Raw genomic sequence first — 19465 nt, forward strand, 5'->3', positions numbered from 1 at the left:
AGTTTTTCAAATTAAAGGTTAAATTTTTTAGGTTAAAAAAAAAAAAAAAAAATTTCAACTTATGTAGATATAGGTTATTTCAACTAATAAAATAAAAAGAAAGTATTGGCTAAAATTAAAAATATCATGAAAAAATCCCATAATAATTAACAAATAAAACAATTCATATATTACTATAGTACCTTAAGTAATAAAGAAGGAAAAATATGTTACATCAAAATAAATGTTTCAAATATATTTAAAACAAAAAAAAAGAGAGAAGAGAAAAAATAAAAGAAAACAATTAAAATTAAATAAAATAAATTACAAAAAGAGACAAATTGAAAAAAAGAGATAAATGAAAGAAAATGAATGAAGATGTTGTCGGTGATGATGAATATCTAGAAGAGTTTTCAGATGATAATAATTCAAATGAATTTTTAAGTGGAAATGAAAGTAATAAAAATGATTCAAATAAAGGAGAAAGAAAAAAAAAGGACACATATGATAATAAAAATATTACTTATGATGATGAATCTAATGGAATGATGAAAGAAAATAAAAAATTTTTTAATATGAAGGAAGAAGTTTTAAATATACACAAAAAAAATATATGTGGTATTAAGTTAATAAAAAATGGTAATACTTTAATAATTTCCGGAAATGACAATATTGTGAGAATTTATGATTTCAAGAGTATGAATAAATATGAAAAAAACTACACTAATTTTATAAGTTTATCTGAAGGTTCAATTACACAATCTCTAGACGGAAAAAACAATTCTATTTTAATTGGAAATGGGAATAAATGTTATGTATATAATAAAAATTGTGAATTAATAAAAAATACAATTAGAGGAGATATGTACATTAAGGATGCTAAAAACACAAAAGGTCACACAAGACAAATTAACTGCTGCAGGTTTCATCCATTTGATGAAAATATTTTTATAAGTGGAAGTTTAGATAGCACTTTAAGAATATGGAATTTAAAAAAAAATAATTGTTATGGTATCGATAATGAATTGGTTCACTATCAATGTTTAAAAATTTTAAATGAAAAAAATATTATGAATAATAATATTTTATGTTGTGAATTTAATAAAGAAGGAGATACAATTATTATAGGTTGTGATAACGGTCAAATAGAAATAAGGAACAAAATATCTAATGATTACACCTTCAGTTACAAGTCAAATTATACAATAAATAAAAATATGACTCATAAAAATTCTGTAATTGATATATTAGTATCAAAAAAAAATAGCAATTTCTTTTTTACGAGAAGCTTGGATAATACTATTAAGTACTGGGACTTGAGAAATTTAAAAATATGTCTCAATACTATTGAAGGTGTTGAAACGATCAGCAATAAGAGTAATATTTGCTTTTTTGATAATGAAAAGTATTTAATTGCGGGAATTCAAGAAAAAAAAAAATTGAAAAAAGAAGAAGAGAATTACAAAAGTTTTAAAAATCAAGCAAAAGAATGTATAGAAAATATGTTAGACTTAAATGAAAATAAAATAAATAATTTGATCAATAAAAAAGAAATCATAAATAATTATGTAAAGGTATATAAAGGTGATGATGATATGAATCAATTTTTAAGTGAAGTAGCTTCTCTTAATAAGATGGAAAAGGATATATATGGAAAGATGAAAATATTTGATATCAATAACTTTAATTTAGTTTATACAAAACATTATGAAAATTCAGGTATTATATGTTCTTATTACGATGAACATATAAATCATTTATTTTTAGGAACAACCGAAGGAACGTGTTTAATTTATTATGATTCTAATTCAAAAGACGGTGTTTTAAATTATATAAACAAATCTATAAAAAGAAAAGAAGATAATTCTTTTTATATGAATAGAGAACACATTTATAATTTAGACAACCTACCCAAAGAAATTCAAATTACTCAATCAGGAAATGTTTTAATTAAAAAAGTTCATAACAAAAAATCCAAAATTAACCCTGATTTGAATATGTTTACTAATAAGGCATATGAAAAAAAGAGACAGGTTGATTCATATGCTAATTTTATTATAGATATAAACGAAAATAAGAAAGATAACAATAATAATAATGAAGAAAATGAAGAAGAAAATATAGTTAAAATTTTAAGAAATAGAGAAATAAATAAAAAAGGAGATGATTATTTTTTAAAAGCATATAAATATACTCAACCAAAAAATATAATTAATTATTCATCTGATGAGCAGCAAGAATATTCAGAATTTTTAAAAAAACAAAAATGTCCTCAATGTGGAATAAAAAATTGCGTTTGTGGTTATATGAAAAGCGAAGAAAAATAATGACAATTTTTAAAAAGATTATTTTTATTAAATATGAATCCTATAAATTGAATGAAAGAAAGTAAAAAGGTGTATTATTATATGTGTTTTGCTAAAATATCATAAAATAAAAAAATATTCTACAATAAAATTTTAGAATAAACATTTAAATTTTACAAAAAAATAAAAAAATTTGAAATAAAATACTACTAAAAAAAAATTTGATTAATTAAATTTTTTGCTAAATTTTCTAAGATGTAACTATTGTTTTACATTTTTCTTTTAATTCCTTATTATTCTCTAGTAATTCTGAATATAACTTTTGTAGAGATTTATGATATTCTATTTCTTTTTTGTTTTCTTCTTTTTCTTCTTTAATTCTTTCTAAGGCGTATTTCTTTTCTTTTTCATGCAAAGAATTTAATGCATCTTTTTCATTTATATAATTTATATAAGAATTAAAAAAGGAATCAAAAGATTTTTTATAGCTTTTGATTTTTAACTGATATCCCTTTGTATAAACATCATATTTCTTTTCTAATTTTCTATACATATCTATATTTTTTTCAATAAAAATTTTTAATTTTTCGCATTGAAATTTGTAACTTTCCTTTAAATCAAGATCATTTACATTTTCTACAAATACATATGAGTTTTTTGAGGGAGAAAAAATAATACTGTCATTTATTTTTCTCCATATATCAAAATCATACAATTCATATTCCTTTATTTTTTTATTACATTTATTATTATGTATTTGATTTTTCTCGTTTACTTTTTTTGAGTCATTTTCATTACTTTCAATTGATACATTATTGATACATTTCTTCATTTCATCATTTTCATTGTCATTATTGATATAATTAGAGTTATTACCATCATTATGGTGGCAGTAACCTTTATTTTCATCTGATTGATTAACCTCATTTAATTTATCACATTTCTCTTTGTTAAAAGAATTGTTCATATTAGAACTTTCTGATAATAAATTTATATATTTTTTATTACTATTACCTTTTTCTATTTCTGCATTTATATAATCATAAGCTAAATTTATATAAGTGCTATCAATATCATTTAATGTAACTATATTTTGAATTGGAGTTGCATTTTTTAAAGGATAATTAAACATATCATTTTTAATTAATAAAGTCATCTCTTTTTGTATTAATTCTTCTGCATCTTTAAAAGAATTTTCTGATATACTAAAAAGATTCATTTTATCTAAAAAATATGGTCTAGGTAAATTCCATTTAATAATTTTATTTTGTTTATTTAATTTTTCTCTCTCGCTTTTATATTCTTCCATTTTTTTTTCATTCTCAATATCTTGAACATCTTTGACTAAACTTATCTCTTCAGTATGATTATCTTCTTCACTAACATGTTGAGGAATTTGCAATTCTATAACGTTACTTTCTTTTGGTAAATTAGCTAATGATGATTTTATAAGCAATTTAGCTCTATCTATTTTTTCTTCGTAATTGTCATCAAAATATTCACTTGTTAAAGTATTGTTATCGATAACTGAATTATCATTTTTTAAATTCTTGTAAGATATAATGGAATGTGCATATAAACTCATATTTTTTTTATAACTCTTTATATCATTAATAATTTTATTTTTAATAGCTACTTTTTCTTTTTTACTTATTTCTTCATCATTAAAATTTTTGGAATTTTCTATTTCTTCTTTAACTCGTTTAATATTATCACTGATACTCATTTCATTATTTTTTAAGGAATTTTCAATGATATTATTTATATTTTCAGAATCATCATTATTTATGAAGTTGTTACTTCCTATAAAAGGAATGCTAATATTCCTTGATATTAAATTTTGAGCGGCCTTTTGTACACTTAAATCTAACTTACTTGAAAATGCTATTGATTTATTATAAAAGCTCGTTTCAACTGATGAAAATTTATCTTTATCATTTAATATAAAAGGAGAACTTGTTATACTAGGTAATATATTATTAATAGGTACATCATTTTGATCTTTGATAATTTCATTAAAAGAACTTGCTTCTTTGTTTATTTGAATAATCTCTTCTAATTCATTTTCGTTTAATATAGGTTCTGGTAAATTCAATTTAACTCTTTTTCTTAAATGGCTTAACTCATTAAATTGCTTATCATAATTTTCTATTGTTGATAAGAGATTATCTTCTTCATTATTTCTTTTATATTTTTTGTCATTTTTTTTTTCGTTATTTGATGATTCATTTATGTGTTCAACTTCCATGGATTTTATGCTTTTTTTTTTATTAGTCTTATTATTTTCATTACTTTCAATATTTTGTTCTCCACTTACATCATAAAAACCTTTTATTGGCTTTCTTTCAAATAAAATTTCCTTAACATGATCAATTTTATTTTTTTCCTTTTTTTTATAATTTAAAGTAGTAATTCCAGCAGCTTTTAATTCTCTTTTTTTTTGTAGTAAAGCTAATCTTCTAGCTTGTTCTAATTGTTTTTCTCTGGCTTTTCTTTTAGCTTTTTTACCTTTTGTATTTGCAAGTCTAGCTTTGGCTTCTGCAAGCATTTCTTTCTCATCTTCATCCATGTCAACAGGATCTGCTCGTGCAGGTTTTGTTTCAGGTGCTGGATCTATTTCTCCTGGTCTTAAATTTCTTGGATTTTTATTTTTATCAAATACTTTTCCTTCTGCTTCATCAAGTAAATATTCATAATGTTCTAAGCATTGTTGTGCAGTTCTTCCAACTATTGGTGCTATAGTTCTCCACTGTGTTGGGAATAATTTTGCCAAATGTAGAAGTTTTTCTTCTTCTTCTTTACTCCATTCAGTTTTTTTAACAGAAGGATCTAGCCATTCATACCAACGAGCCTTACATTGTTTTGCTGACTTTCTTACTAACAATGATGCTACTCGCGACCAGTTATTTAATCCATATTTCATTACAGCCGCTTTTAATACTTCATCTTCACAATTTTTCCAAATTCCCCCTTTGATTTGAATTCTCATTTTTACTAATTTTTTAACTTTTTATATATATTTTTCTATATCTTTATTTTATTATCTTCAATTATAGAAAAATTTAATACAAAAAGAAATACTACTGATTTACATTAAAAAAAATTCATTTACTTTAAAATATGAAAGTTTTTTTTAGAAAATCTTATAAAACTATCCTCGGTTATGAAATATATTTTTTTATGTTAACTTTTTTAATTAATTTTTTTCTATAATTCTATTAATAACAACTCATTTTTCCTAAAACATTTAAAAATATATTTTTAATTTATTATTAATAATACATAATTTAAACGTAATAATGTTTACAAACAATAATATTTAAAAATAAAAAAGGAAAACATTAAAGAAAAAAAAAATATATGAAAAAATTACATTTTATAAAAAAAGTATATTTTTTTTTTTTTATAAAAAAATGAATAAATGAAGAATGAATTTTTTTTTTCATCCTTATTATTAAATAAAGATTATTTCCTAATGAATTTTTTTTTTATATTTTTAAAATTTTATAAAAAAAAAGAGAAAAAAAAAAAAAAGAGAAAAAATAGAAAAAAAAAAAAATAAATAAAAAAAAAAAAATTAAAAATATAAAATTTTATTTTCAAAATATATTGTAATTATTTTTAATTTAAAAAAAAAAAAAAGTAACAATAAGTAAACTCATTGAGAAAAATTTAATTTTAGCATATGTATTTTTTACTAAATATATGATTTATTTTAAAAATTTACATTTTTATATGTGATTTAGCATATATATAAAAATTATTTTTTAAATTTATTTAAAAATTAAAGAATTTATTATAAGAAAACAAATTTTGATTTCATTTTTTTTTTATTATTAGTTGATTTCAATTTTTTTAAAATTATGCTTAAATTACTTAGGCATTGACAAAATTTTTTTTTTTTTTTAATAGCTTGACATTTCTATAAATATATATTCACTTTTAATTATCTAAATTATCTTTTATACATGATGTATATTTATAATAAAATCAGAAAAAATAATAAGGTACAATAAACTTAAAAAGATATTATAATATTAAGGTCAAAATATAAATTGAATTATATTTTCATGAATTATGTACTTAAATTAATACGAATACAACAGTAACGTATTTTATTTAAAAAAAAGAAAAGAAAAGAGATAAAAAACTAGTTATCATTATATTTGTGGATAAAAAAATATGCATAATTCTTTCTTCATTCTTAATTACAAATGATGTATGAAGATTTTAATACATTACCTTTAATTAAATCAATTAGAGAAGATGATTTTGATCAAGTTTTGGAGTTTTTAGAAAAAAATTATAAGGAATATGAAGTTAAAGACGGAGAAATAAATAAAAAAACGGAAATATTAGATAAGCAAACACAAGCTACACCTTTATTTTATGTTACAGCAAGAAAAAGTGATGATGAATCTGTTGAAATTTCAAAATTGCTCATTGAAAAATATGCGTTGTGTAATCCTACAACTAAAGATTTAATGAAGCAAACATGCTTATTTTATGCAGCAAGAGAAGGACATATAAACTTATGCAATTATTTAATTGAAAAAGGTTGTAACCCAAATGATTCTGACAATTTTGGTCAAACTTGTTTGTTTTATGCTTCAAGAGAAGGGAAAACAGAGTGTGTACGGAATTTAATTAAAAAAGGAGCTAATCCTAATTTATTAGATTTTAATAAACAGACTTGTTTATTTTATGCATGTAGAGATGGTAGATATGATACTGTCAAATGCTTATTAGAAAATGGAGTTAACCCGTCAATTAAAGATTCTCAAAGAAGAACGGCCTTAACTTTTGCTAAAGGAAATGGACATCAAAATATTATTAATCTTCTTAAAAATGCTAACGTATTAAATAAATCAATTAATGAACCTCATTCGCAATCAAATAACCTAAATGCTGTAAAAAGTAATATTTATTAAGAATAATAAAATATAGATAAAAATATACTTTTTATATTTCCTTATTAAATTTTAAATATGATATATATATATATGTTTATTATTTATTTATTTATTTTTTTTTTTTATAATTAAAAGGAAATTCATCATGTGTATATGGGAATAATTATCATAATGAAAGTAATAATAATATTTTAAATGCTATGGGAGATAATAGTAATATTAGTAATATAAAAAATGAAATGATGGATATAAATGAAGTTACAAATATGAATTTGAATAATTCAACTGGAATAATTAATTCATTCTGTTTATCAAATATGTCTTCGAATAAATCCAATTCTTTTTTTTCAGATAATACAATAAGAAAAAAGTACAAGTTACAGTACAGACCCTTAGAACAAGAAGATCCTTTATTGTGGTTAGATGCCCCATTAATAAAAATAAAAGAATTTGAGAGAAAATTTCCTCAATTAGCTTTGTGGCCGAAAAATATATCTATTACAAATACAGAATTAAATAATATTAATAATGCTTTTAATAAACAGTGGTACAGTTCAGCAAATCAATTAATTCAGAGTTTAAGTAAATACGATGGAGGCCATATTTTTGAAAAATTAGTTGATCCTAAGAAGCAGAATTGCCCAGATTATTATGATGTAATTAAAAATCCTATGTCTTTTAGCTGTATAAAATCCAAATTAAAAAAAGGTCAATATAAATCTCCAACAGAATTTATTAAAGACGTTCAACTAATATTTGACAACTGCAATTTATATAATACTTCCAACTCTCTAGTTGCTATTACTGGGAAAAATATAGAAACTTATTTTAACAATCAATTAATAGTTACAGGTTTTAATAATTTTGTTTCAAAAGAAAAAAGTATTAATGAAATCTTGAAAAAAGTTGAAGAAGAAAATAACAAATGGAATGAAGAACAAGAACAAAAGAAAAAAGAAATGGAGCAAAATGAAGAGAATATGCAACTAAAAGAACAAAATTAATTTAAATAAAAATAAGATAAATTATAAAAATAAAAATAATAAAAATAATAATAATTAAGAATTAATAATAATAATAATAATAATAATAATAATAATAAGAAGAAGAAGAAGAAGAAGAAGAAGAAGAAGAGGAAGATGAAGAAAAAAAAGAAGAAAAAAAGAAAGAATAAGAATAAAAAAAAGAGAAGGAAAAAGAAAAAGAAAAAGAAAAAAAATAAGAAAAAGAAAAAAAATAAGAAAAAGAGAAAGAAAAAGAAAAAAAAGAAGAAAAAAAGAAGGAACAAGAAGAAAAATAAAAATAAGAATAAAAATGATAATAGCAATAATAATAATAACAATGATAATTACATTTTAAAATATTGATTAATCCTTTGTTTTTTTTATTTTTTAATTTCTGAAATGATATATAGGTATTTTAAAGAGCATTGTTTATATATAATTTGTGTTATTATGATATTTTTTTTTATTGGGAAAATATATTGTACTTTAATAAATTTTTATTTATTTTAAATTAAAATATTAAAATCATTTAAAAAAACATAAAATAATGAAAATTTTAAATAAAGAATTTGTAAGTGTTTTACTTTTATATATTTTATTATATATATTATCATTAATATAAATTCTAATGAGATTTTTTTTTTTTTATATTTTTATCCGTATTTTATAATTTTTGTTTTATAATCATTAAACATTTATATGTTTTTATTATTTTTATTTTTATTTTTTTTTTTAATAAACATAAGCATAAAAAGATATTTCAATGTGTTTTAGTGATATATTTCTCATATTAAAAATTGTAATTTATATAATAATTAAAAATATATATATAATGAAAAATAAAAATATACTGCAATAGACAACAAACAATTAATGAATTATTTTTATCTTTCTTGTAAAATTTTTTTTAAAAAAAATATATATAATATGAAGAATCTAAATTAATAATTTAATATATGTAAATATTTATATATAAATTTTATATTTTTATGAGAAATTTTATCTTTTATAATTTTTAATATATATATAGAGTTATTTTTAAAAATAGAATAGAACTATTTTGTTAAATGTCATTATGAAGCAGTTATTTAAATATTCACTATTAAAATTTATATATATATAATGTAATTTTCTTATTTTTAAAATTTAATATATTGTATCAATTATGCAATTTCATAAAAATCTATTTTAAATTAATTTTTATTATCAAATAATTTTATTGGTAAAATAAATTTTCAATAAATGAATAATAACATTTAAATAGGTACATGCATAATTTCATTTAAGAAATATATTATTATAATATTCTTTCATTGTAGATACTATTATTTTTATTATAGCTTATGAATATATATATATGAATTTTAGTAATAATGAAAAAAAAAACACTTCAAGTGTAAAGACATTAAATTTTATTAAATTAAAAAAAAAAAAAAACACAAATTAAATAAGAGATATTATAAAATAGGGAAATTTAGAGCAACAAATAATTCTCAAGTTCAATTCAATTCAGTTTTATTTTATTTTTTTTTAACTTATAGAAGAACTAAAAAATTTTATTTGTTATTGTCTAATATATTTGTTCCTCGACATATTTTAATTTTTTTTTTTTTTCATAATTTATTGTTGTAAACATGAATACAATTAACTTTTTTATAAATATATTTTTTATTTTAAATATTTATTTTATTAAATCAACACTAGCTTTAAAAAAAGGGCGTAGTGATATTTATTTATCGTCAAATACAAATATACAAAATGTTAAAAGTTTGAATTCAAATCCTTTCAAAACTTTTGATAATTTAACAAAAGAATTGTTTTTAGAATTAAATGAAATCGATAATGTGATGTTAATAAAATTAAATAAGCAAGATATACCATCAAAAAAACTATCTACCTATTATGGGAAGGTAACAATAGGAGAAAATCCAGAAAGTTATTTTAATGTTTTATTTGATACAGGTTCATCAGAATTTTGGATTCCTTTTGAAACATGTAAGAGTTCACAATGTAATTTACATAAAAAATATAAAAAAAGTAAGACATTTAAATATAAGTATGATAAAAAAGGATTACCAAGTATTTTAGAAATAGATTATTTGAGTGGCAAAGTAGTTGGATTTGATGGTAAATCTATATATTATATTCCTTGTAAACTATTTTTATATTTTTATTTAGATTAATTCTCTTCGATTGCATATAAAAAAAAAAAATAAATAATAAATAATAAAATAAAATAAATTATTTGCAATTTTTCCTATTTTTGATATTTTATTTATTTTAATATTTATATATTTAAAATATTATCAATATGTTAGGTTATGATACAGTAAAATTAGGAAAAGATCTAATAATTCCTAATACAAACATTTCATTTGCTGTATAATTAATAAAATTTATTATAATAATATAAAGTTAAACATAAATACATAATAAAAATATATTTATTCTATAGACAAATATAGACATACCCATTTTAGAGGATTTCAAGTGGGTAATATATATATATATATGCTTTGAGATTTCTTAAACATAAATTTTTTCTTTATATTTCTTTTGATTTTTTCTTTTCCCTCTTAGTATTTCTGAAAAAGAAATATTTATTTATTATATTTTTTTTCATTGTTTTTATACTTTATTTTATTATTTTTTTTATAAGGATGGTATAATAGGTTTAGGATTTGAAAATGAGGATTCAAGAAACCGTGGAATAAAACCTTTGTTTGTTTTTTCGATTTTTTTTTTTTATATAAAATAAATAATTATTATTTTATTTGTTTTTAAAAATGATTTTAGTTTAGACCATTTAGCATACGAAAACATCTTAAAAGAGAAAAATTATAAGAATCAATTTGGTTATTATTTATCAGATGAAGGTAAACAAACTATATTATTATATATTGTATAGAATAAGTATATTATATGATTATATTTTCTTTAGAAGGATATATAACATTTGGTGGTATAGATAAAAGATTAAAAAAATCACCTGAAGAAAACATTGTGTAAGGAATTTTAAAAAATATATTTTTTCATTTAAAAAAAATTTCCTTTTTTTTTTTCTTCAAATTATATCAGTTGGACTCCAGTTTCTACTGATATGGGCTTTTGGACAAGTACATAAAAAAAAACCCAAAAAAAAATATATCAATAATTTTATTTTTCATATACAAGTAATTGTTTTTTTTATTTTTCCTTTTTACAGTTGATATATTAGGAATTCGAAAAGAAAAAATTCTTAATTTGGAAGAAAAGAAAGATGACGAATTAATAGTTAAATATGAAGGTTTTCATGATGGAGGAAAAAAGTCAATAGTTGATACAGGATCTTTTTTAATATATGCTCCAAAAAATACTATGGAAAACTACTTAAGTGATTTAAAAATAAATTCATGTGATGATAAATATAAACTGCCTTACATAATTTTTCAGTTAAGAGCAAAAGAAACAAGTAAAGTTAATGGATTAGCAGTTATTGAATTAGTTTTGTCTCCTAATGATTACGTAATTGAATATATAAACGAATTAAATTCTACAAAAGAATGTATCATAGGTATACAAGCTGATGAACAATTTGAGGAAGATCATATAAATGGGTGGACCCTAGGACAGGTTTTTTTAAAATCATACTACACCATTTTTGATAAGGATAATCTACAAATAGGTTTTGCTAGAAGCAAACAAAAGTTTTTTAATGATAATTATTTAAACAAATCATTTATTAATTTGAGAACAAAAAAAAAAAAAAAAAAAAATTACAATGGGCCATTATAAAAAATATTATAAAATATGTAATAATAATGTGTAATACGATAGTGCAACTATCAAAATATATATATTATCAAAAGCATAATAATTTATGCAATTTCAAAAAAAAAATTATTTTATTTTTTATGAAATTAATAAAACTTTATGTTTTAAAAAAAAAAAAGAAAAAACTAAAAAGATAACTTGCTAAGATAAATTCAAAATAAAAGATATATATTTCCTCTTTTTAAAACTTATAAATTTTTCATATATATTTTAAAATAAAACTATCATTTATAATTTTAAAATTATGTAAGTTTAAAATAAAAATTAGTGTAAATGATTTCTCATAATATATAATAGTTTTTGTATAAAATTATAAAAAAGGCAATTTTTAAATGTTTTGTATAATTTCAAAATTTATTATATATATATATATATATATCATTGTCTTAATATAAAAATTAAAGATATAATTTTTTTTTCTTTTTTTTTATTCATATTTCCTTTTAATGAATATATAATACACGATAAAAATAAAATAAAATAAAAAACGTAAATATAAGAAAAAAAAAAAAAAGACAAAGTAATATATCCTTATTTTGTTCTATAAAAATACACATAAAAAAAAAAAAAAACATATTTTAAACTTGTTAAATTCATATTTATCAATGATTAATAAAAGAAAAAAAAAAAAATTTTATAAATAATAATAAAATTGTGAATAAAATAAAAAAAAAAAAGGCAACATATAACTATTAAATTTAAATAATATACAGAATAATATTAAATTTTAGTTTTTAACAAAATGTGAATTTAAAAAAAAAAATAAAGTCATAATAAAAAAAAGAAAAAAGAATTACTACTATATATATATGTATGTATGTATGTATACATACTTATAAACATGAATTTACAAATAAAGTTTTTAGTAATAACATATTCGTATTAAATTAGAATGAAAAAATATAAATAAAAAAAATGTATGGATTCTAGTTACAATTTATAAATAAATTTACAAGTATTTTTTATTTCATGTTTTGTGAGTATGAACTAAAAATATAGATTTAAAAAAAAAGTAAAAAAAAAAAAAAGTTAAATCAAACCAATGTTTTTACTATATGTAAATTATATATACATACACATATGTTACGAAAAAGTTTTTTAATGTATTTTTTTTTTCTTTAATTTTTCATATTTTACAAATAAAACACAAAAAAAAAAAAGTTTATAAATTGTCTAAATCTAAATCTTGAACTTCTTGATCAACATAGGATAGTTCACTAACAGGAGATAAATTACCATTTATATTTGATGAATTTTTTTCTTTTTTTTGTTTTTCCCATAAATCCTTACTTGCATACAATTTAACATATTCTTAAAGGAGAAAAAAAAAAAAGGTAAAATATTAAAATTTCATTAAGATCTATTAATGTAGAATCCCTTATTTTTTTAATTAATTTAAAAGAAAAAAAAAGAATCTAATAATACATACCTTTTACTTTTTCTTCATAAATAGTTTTGTCTTTCATTAAAAGAGAAGCTGCATCACTATTTAAGGGATCAGAAGGATTTGGATACGTTAATAGTTGAGGCAAAAAAACTTCAAAAACATTCACAAGACCTTAAAAAAATAACAATAATTTATTTAATAATAATATATGCATGTATATATATATATATATATATATATATATATATATATATATATATATATATATATATATATATATATATATATATATATATTTTTACTGTATAATGGTGTCCAAGTTTGATTAATGACATCAAGGCAAACGGACCCTGATGCTTCATCAACATTTGGATGCAAAAGTTTATTGATAAATCCAATTGAAGGAGAAGCAAATGGATAATCATCTGGTAATGTCACATGAACTTTCCAAATTCCTCCTTCATATGCAGCTAATTTAAAAAAAAAATAAAATATAAAAAAATTATAACAAATAAAATACAATAATAAAAGAAAAAAATATGATAGTATAAATAACAAAAAAAATGAATATATATATACTTCCATTCGGCCCATGAAACATCACATCAAAATCTTGAGTACTTCCATTATTTAATTCTAAATCGTACCCAGCCATAATACTACAAAAAAAATATATCCATATATATATGCATATAAAGATAAAATCATATTTATTTTTAACTTTTCTTTTCTTTCATTCTTTTATTTTTAAAAAACTAACAGCTTGGTAAAATCACATTGTTTTCTCGTCAAAGACGTTTGATGATTCATCATATTACTTTTAATTTTTTTTTAAATTTCTTTTCTTTTGTATATTTTTCCTTATTTATTTGAATCCTATATTACTAATATTTCGTTATCTTTTAAATATAAATTTTGTTTTTTCTTTTTATATTTATTATATTCGTTTTTAAGTACTTAATTTAGAATTTTCAATTAAATTTCTGTATATGGCTAAATGCTTTTTTCTTTTTATCTTCTCTTACTTCACTATTATAATTTTAAAATAGTATAAAAAAAAAAAAAGATACGTAGTTTAAAAAACAGCACAATAAAAAAATAATAGAAATATAAATAAAAAAATATAATATTTCTATTCAATATTAAAAAACATTTATTTTTTTGAAAGGTTTATTATATTAAATTGTGTGCAATTTGAAATGATTCTTCCTTTATTTTTTTTAGTTTTTTCACTGAACAAAAAATAAAGAATAAAAATAATATTTGCTATTGAATATTTGTAATTTTTATCAAAAATAAAGAATGTAATAACAAATATTCAATTTTATTATATAAAAGTAATTTCCTTGTAAAAGCATAAAATTTGAATAAAACATAAAAGGTATTTTAGATAATAAAAATGAAGTTTTTGAATTTCCTAAAAACTTCCAACGATTTAATTTATTCTTCTTCCTATTCTCTTTCTCTTTCTCCTTTTGTTTTTCCTTTTTATGATAATAATATTATGTGCATAAAAATATATTAAAAAAAATATAACAAAAAAAAAAATAATAATAATAAGTAAAAGAAATATATGTTCCTATACAGATATATTTAACAGATCATTAAAAAAATCTACAACTAAATAACTACATCGATTGCATATAATGATATAATAAAACTTTTTTTATTAAATTTACTTTTTTGTATATATACATACATAAAATTTAATTTAAATAAAAATAAAAATAAAAAAATATTTATATAATAATAATAGTAGTAATAACAAATAGATTTATGGTTTTTATTAAAATATCTTTAAAATGCGCGATGTGTGTAATTGTATATTCAATATAAAAAAAAAAAAATGAAAAGAAAAATAAAGAAATGAGATAAAAATAAAGAAAAAAGTTAAAAAAAAAAAAAAGATAATAAAAAAAAAAGAAAAAAAAACTAAAAAAACAGGAAAATGAAATAAAAGTAAGCTCTTTAAAGCATACTCATCAATGAGCTATTTACTTATTTTTTTTATAAATTAAAAAAAAAAAATTAGCATAAATAAAATATTGCAAGAAGCGAGAAATAAGTTTTAAAAAACGTCGTCTTATTAAAGAGATATTATAAAAATAATAAATTTATAAAAACATAAAATTTAAAAAAAAATATGCATAAATACTCATTGAAAATTTAACTAAAATTAGACAACTTATGTTAAAAATATCGGTAAAAAGATAATGGACAAAAAATTTTGAAAAAAATAAAAATAAAACATAAAATTGTACGAAATTTTGCTACAAAAATAAATTTGTATAAGAAAGTAAATGTTTATTTTCTTATATATATATATATATAACGTGAATAACACATTTAGCGATAGAAGCAGTTTAACAAAATTTTTTTAAACAAAAATAAAAAAAAAATGAATGATTATAACTTTCATTTAAAGATAATGGATTCTAAGCTTAAAAAAAAAAATTGCTTTTATATTAAAAATGTGAAAAATTTGAAAAAATAATTAAAAAAAAAAAAAAAATTGCAAGAAAATGTGAAAAAAAAAATATATACATGCAGACTTTTAGGTGCGAGTGTGAGGAATAATAAAATCTTTATTAATATAGATTTAAAAAAAAAATTTTGAAAGCTTTTCATAGAACATAAATTTAAAAAAAAAAAATTTTCTTAAATTTATGTTGTAAAATTTAACTTGCATATTACACTAAATTAAATAAGCTAAATAAAAAATGGCTTTTAATTTTTTTCTTTAAATGTTATAATTTATAACAACTATATTTCATACAATGTTCCTTATGCGATATCTTTTCTTTTTTTTATGAGAGAATTATATATAGCATTTAAACTCAATCCTTTAAAAAACATATATTTTTAAATATAAATTTTTTTTCGTTGAATTTTGAAATATTTTTTTCAAATTAATATATACTTTTTTTTTTTCATTAGAAAATGAAACACATTCCTTAAAATATTTATAAAAAGTTAAACTGGATTTAACCAAAAAGAATAAAAAATACATTTATAAATTATTTTTAAATTTAAATTTTTAATGAAAGTATATTTATACATAATTATTGCATATCTTTTTCTTACCTATATATCTTATAAATATAACTTTTTTAAATAGGAAAAAGTTAATACTAAAAAAAAAAAATAAAATGAAATATGAAGCGTTATAAAAAATTAATTTAAATTTTTTATATTTGTAATGTTTTAATAAAATTCTCTTGTATTATAAAAAAGGAGTAATATAATAATAAATAAAGGAATAAATATATTATTAAATATATATTATTTAAAAATATATATCCATTTATACTAAAGGTTTTATTTGACATAAAATAATTTAGAAAAATAAAAGTGCCATTTTAATTTTTTTTCTTATACAACAAGAAACGACAATATTAAATAAAAAAAATAGTTCATCGAATAAGAAAGCACTCCTTAATTTTCTCCCATTATATGTAAGTTCTATTTATATTTTTCAATTAATAGTAAAAAGAAAAAATGTTAAATTGAAATTTATGTATTATTATTTTATTTTCATAAGATTTAATGTATAATAATGAAAATAAATATTAGTTCCTTTTTATGAGTTATAATTAATATAGGTCATTTAATGAAATTAATTGAAATGAAATAAATATAGATTAATTCATATGAATTTATTATTTCTGATTTAAAAAAAAAGAAACTTAAAAAAATCTCATATATAATGAAGTAATATAAAATTGCAACTAAAAATATAAAAAAGAATACTTGAATAAAATTAAAATTTATTTTATTAAATTTATATATATATATTTTTTTTTATAATAAATATTTAAATTTTACAAGTTTTTTTAATAAATATATGTGTATATGTAATTAAATAATTTTTATTTAGTGTATATGATAAAAAAAAAAAAAAAAGAAAATTTGACTCCACAAAAAAACATAAAAAAAGAAAAATCAAATAGACGGTATGGCTTTATTATTTTAAATTTATATATAAAATTATGCTGCGAAAGTTTTTCCGATTTCATTTAATTCCTCAACAAAATTTATTGGTCTTATAAAGTCAGTTGTTCCGTAAATAATTTTTTTATTTAATTTTTCTTCTAAATCTTTTAAAGCTGAAACTTCTATATAGTTTCCTCCCCCAATCATAAAAATAATACAGTCTTTTATATTTTCTTGTTTGATGAATAATTTATCCATTTGGTTATTTGGTGGAATTTTTGGATCAATGTAGATAAATTGATCATTTAATGATGAAGGTTTATTTTCTAATAAAGTTTCTACTAGTTTTGTTATTTTTATATCTCTTCTTTTTGGCAATAAATTTTTTGCTCCTTGTAATATATTAAAACCTTTGTCAATAAATATATTGCTATATGTATTTAGATGCTGTTTAAAAGTAGTGTTATTTGCTTGATTTAACTGGGAATTTATATTTATATTTATATTCATAGATTTATACTTTTCTAATTGTTTGATAAAATTGACTGAAGAAGTATCTACACCCAAATTTTTTAATTGTTGAATAAAAGAATCAACTGTTTGAGAATTTAAATTTCTTTTAGCCAAATATAGACACAAAAAGGCCCTATATTTGTCATAATTATTTCCTTTTGATGAATTTAATATATTATTCATATATTGTATGCATATTTTATCATTCGAACATTCAAAATCAAATTCATTTTCATAAAATTTATCTAATTCTCGTTCTTTAATTTCTTTTATTAACTCTGTTAATATATTTGTATGCATATCTAATAATCTTTTATGTTCAGTCATTTCAGGTAATATATTCATAGCGGACATTAACCCTCCTGTTAAGTTATCATTATTCATTTTATCATTTTTGTTTAAATTTTTCATTTTATCATTATAATTATTTAAACATTCACTAATGTTATTAGCAACCTCTGGAAAAGGCTTATTACAATTATTTAAAAAAAATGTATCATTACTATCAATATCATAACTTTTTACTACCTTATTTTTATCATTTAAATTATTTTGATGTAAACTTATTTTATTTAACTTTATATCAAATATGTCATGAATTAAAGCTTGATATGTCCAAGAATGTTGTATCATTATACTTAAATCAACATCTCTATCAGCCAAAATTAATAAGGGTCTCTGAATATTTTTTGAGTTAAAAACAAAATTATTCGTAGATCTTAAATTAAGTAACTCATAAATTTTTTTATGCAATTTTTCAGCAATAGCTTTTGAAGGATATGATAGATTTGACGAAACCCTTATAATTGGAACTACACCTAATGTTACTAAAAAAGAAATTAATCCCTCTGTTATTTTATCCATAACATTCTGTATTAGCTCATCATTTGTTTCATGTAAAATTTTGAAGCAAAATGGTATATTTAAAGAAAAAGTTGTACTTGATAGACTAATAAATTTTAAATATCTGTCTGTTATTCTTGAAACATATGATACTATATTATTTTTAACGCATTCACTAGCAAAATATTCTAAATTTTCATCGCTAACATATGAAAGAAAGTTAATATAATAACTACCATACATATTATTTATCATATCTCTAATTACTTTATCTATATTTTCCTTATTGTTATCTATTAAATATACAGCATTAACTTCAGGGATAGTATTTCTTTCTTTATTTATATTTAAATTTAATGTCACACCATGATGTCTTAAATTTCCTACCTTTAAAAGTGGTGCTAAAATATTTTGTCCCTCATAATCATAAATTAATATTTTCCATATTTTATCATGTGAATAATATAATATATTCCCACTATTATTTAGATTTTCATTATAATCATTTAAATTTAACATACGAATTGCACTATTTTTTTGTTGTTCTTGAATATTTAATGACATTTTATCTTTTCAATTTATTACTTTAAAATATCATTATATGTATAAATATATATACATGTATATAACATTTATTTATTTTACTTACAATCTTTTAAATTTTGTGCACGTTCATAATATATTTGGAATATATTTTAATATACTTATGAATTTATATATTTTTAGGCCCTTTTTAAAATTTTTGCTTAAGCAAAATATTTACTCATACTTTAA

General features: G+C 19.0%; 6 protein-coding genes across 6 annotated transcripts; 3 read left to right on the forward strand and 3 right to left on the reverse strand.

Annotated features, from left to right (window-relative positions):
• Positions 1–347: 347 nt before the first annotated feature.
• Positions 348–2306, forward strand: PRELSG_0617300 (WD-repeat protein, putative; the record flags this gene model as incomplete). Its single annotated transcript, XM_028675637.1, has 1 exon — positions 348–2306. One exon carries the CDS (start codon positions 348–350, stop codon positions 2304–2306), a length of 1959 nt encoding a protein of 652 aa, XP_028532206.1.
• A 229-nt stretch (positions 2307–2535) lies between these two features.
• Myb2 (myb2 transcription factor, putative) lies at positions 2536–5274 on the reverse strand (the record flags this gene model as incomplete). Its single annotated transcript, XM_028675638.1, has 1 exon — positions 2536–5274. One exon carries the CDS (start codon positions 5272–5274, stop codon positions 2536–2538), a length of 2739 nt encoding a protein of 912 aa, XP_028532207.1.
• A 1225-nt stretch (positions 5275–6499) lies between these two features.
• Positions 6500–8202, forward strand: PRELSG_0617500 (bromodomain protein, putative; the record flags this gene model as incomplete). Its single annotated transcript, XM_028675639.1, has 2 exons — positions 6500–7202; positions 7334–8202. The coding sequence occupies 2 exons, from the start codon at positions 6500–6502 to the stop codon at positions 8200–8202; spliced, it is 1572 nt and encodes a 523-aa protein (XP_028532208.1).
• Positions 8203–9836: 1634 nt separating this feature from the next.
• Positions 9837–11976, forward strand: PRELSG_0617600 (plasmepsin VII, putative; the record flags this gene model as incomplete). Its single annotated transcript, XM_028675640.1, has 8 exons — positions 9837–10329; positions 10521–10582; positions 10658–10696; positions 10862–10923; positions 10999–11078; positions 11144–11207; positions 11281–11318; positions 11408–11976. 8 exons carry the CDS (start codon positions 9837–9839, stop codon positions 11974–11976), a joined length of 1407 nt encoding a protein of 468 aa, XP_028532209.1.
• A 1201-nt stretch (positions 11977–13177) lies between these two features.
• On the reverse strand, positions 13178–14212 carry PRELSG_0617700 (ubiquitin-conjugating enzyme, putative; the record flags this gene model as incomplete). The annotated part of the gene is made up of 5 exons (XM_028675641.1): positions 13178–13326; positions 13445–13573; positions 13705–13872; positions 13982–14061; positions 14163–14212. 5 exons carry the CDS (start codon positions 14210–14212, stop codon positions 13178–13180), a joined length of 576 nt encoding a protein of 191 aa, XP_028532210.1.
• A 3177-nt stretch (positions 14213–17389) lies between these two features.
• PRELSG_0617800 (Sec1 family protein, putative) lies at positions 17390–19255 on the reverse strand (the record flags this gene model as incomplete). Its single annotated transcript, XM_028675642.1, has 1 exon — positions 17390–19255. One exon carries the CDS (start codon positions 19253–19255, stop codon positions 17390–17392), a length of 1866 nt encoding a protein of 621 aa, XP_028532211.1.
• Positions 19256–19465: the final 210 nt, after the last annotated feature.

This window comes from Plasmodium relictum (assembly GCF_900005765.1).
Source record: "Plasmodium relictum strain SGS1 genome assembly, chromosome: 6".
Taxonomy (NCBI): Eukaryota; Apicomplexa; class Aconoidasida; order Haemosporida; family Plasmodiidae; genus Plasmodium; species Plasmodium relictum.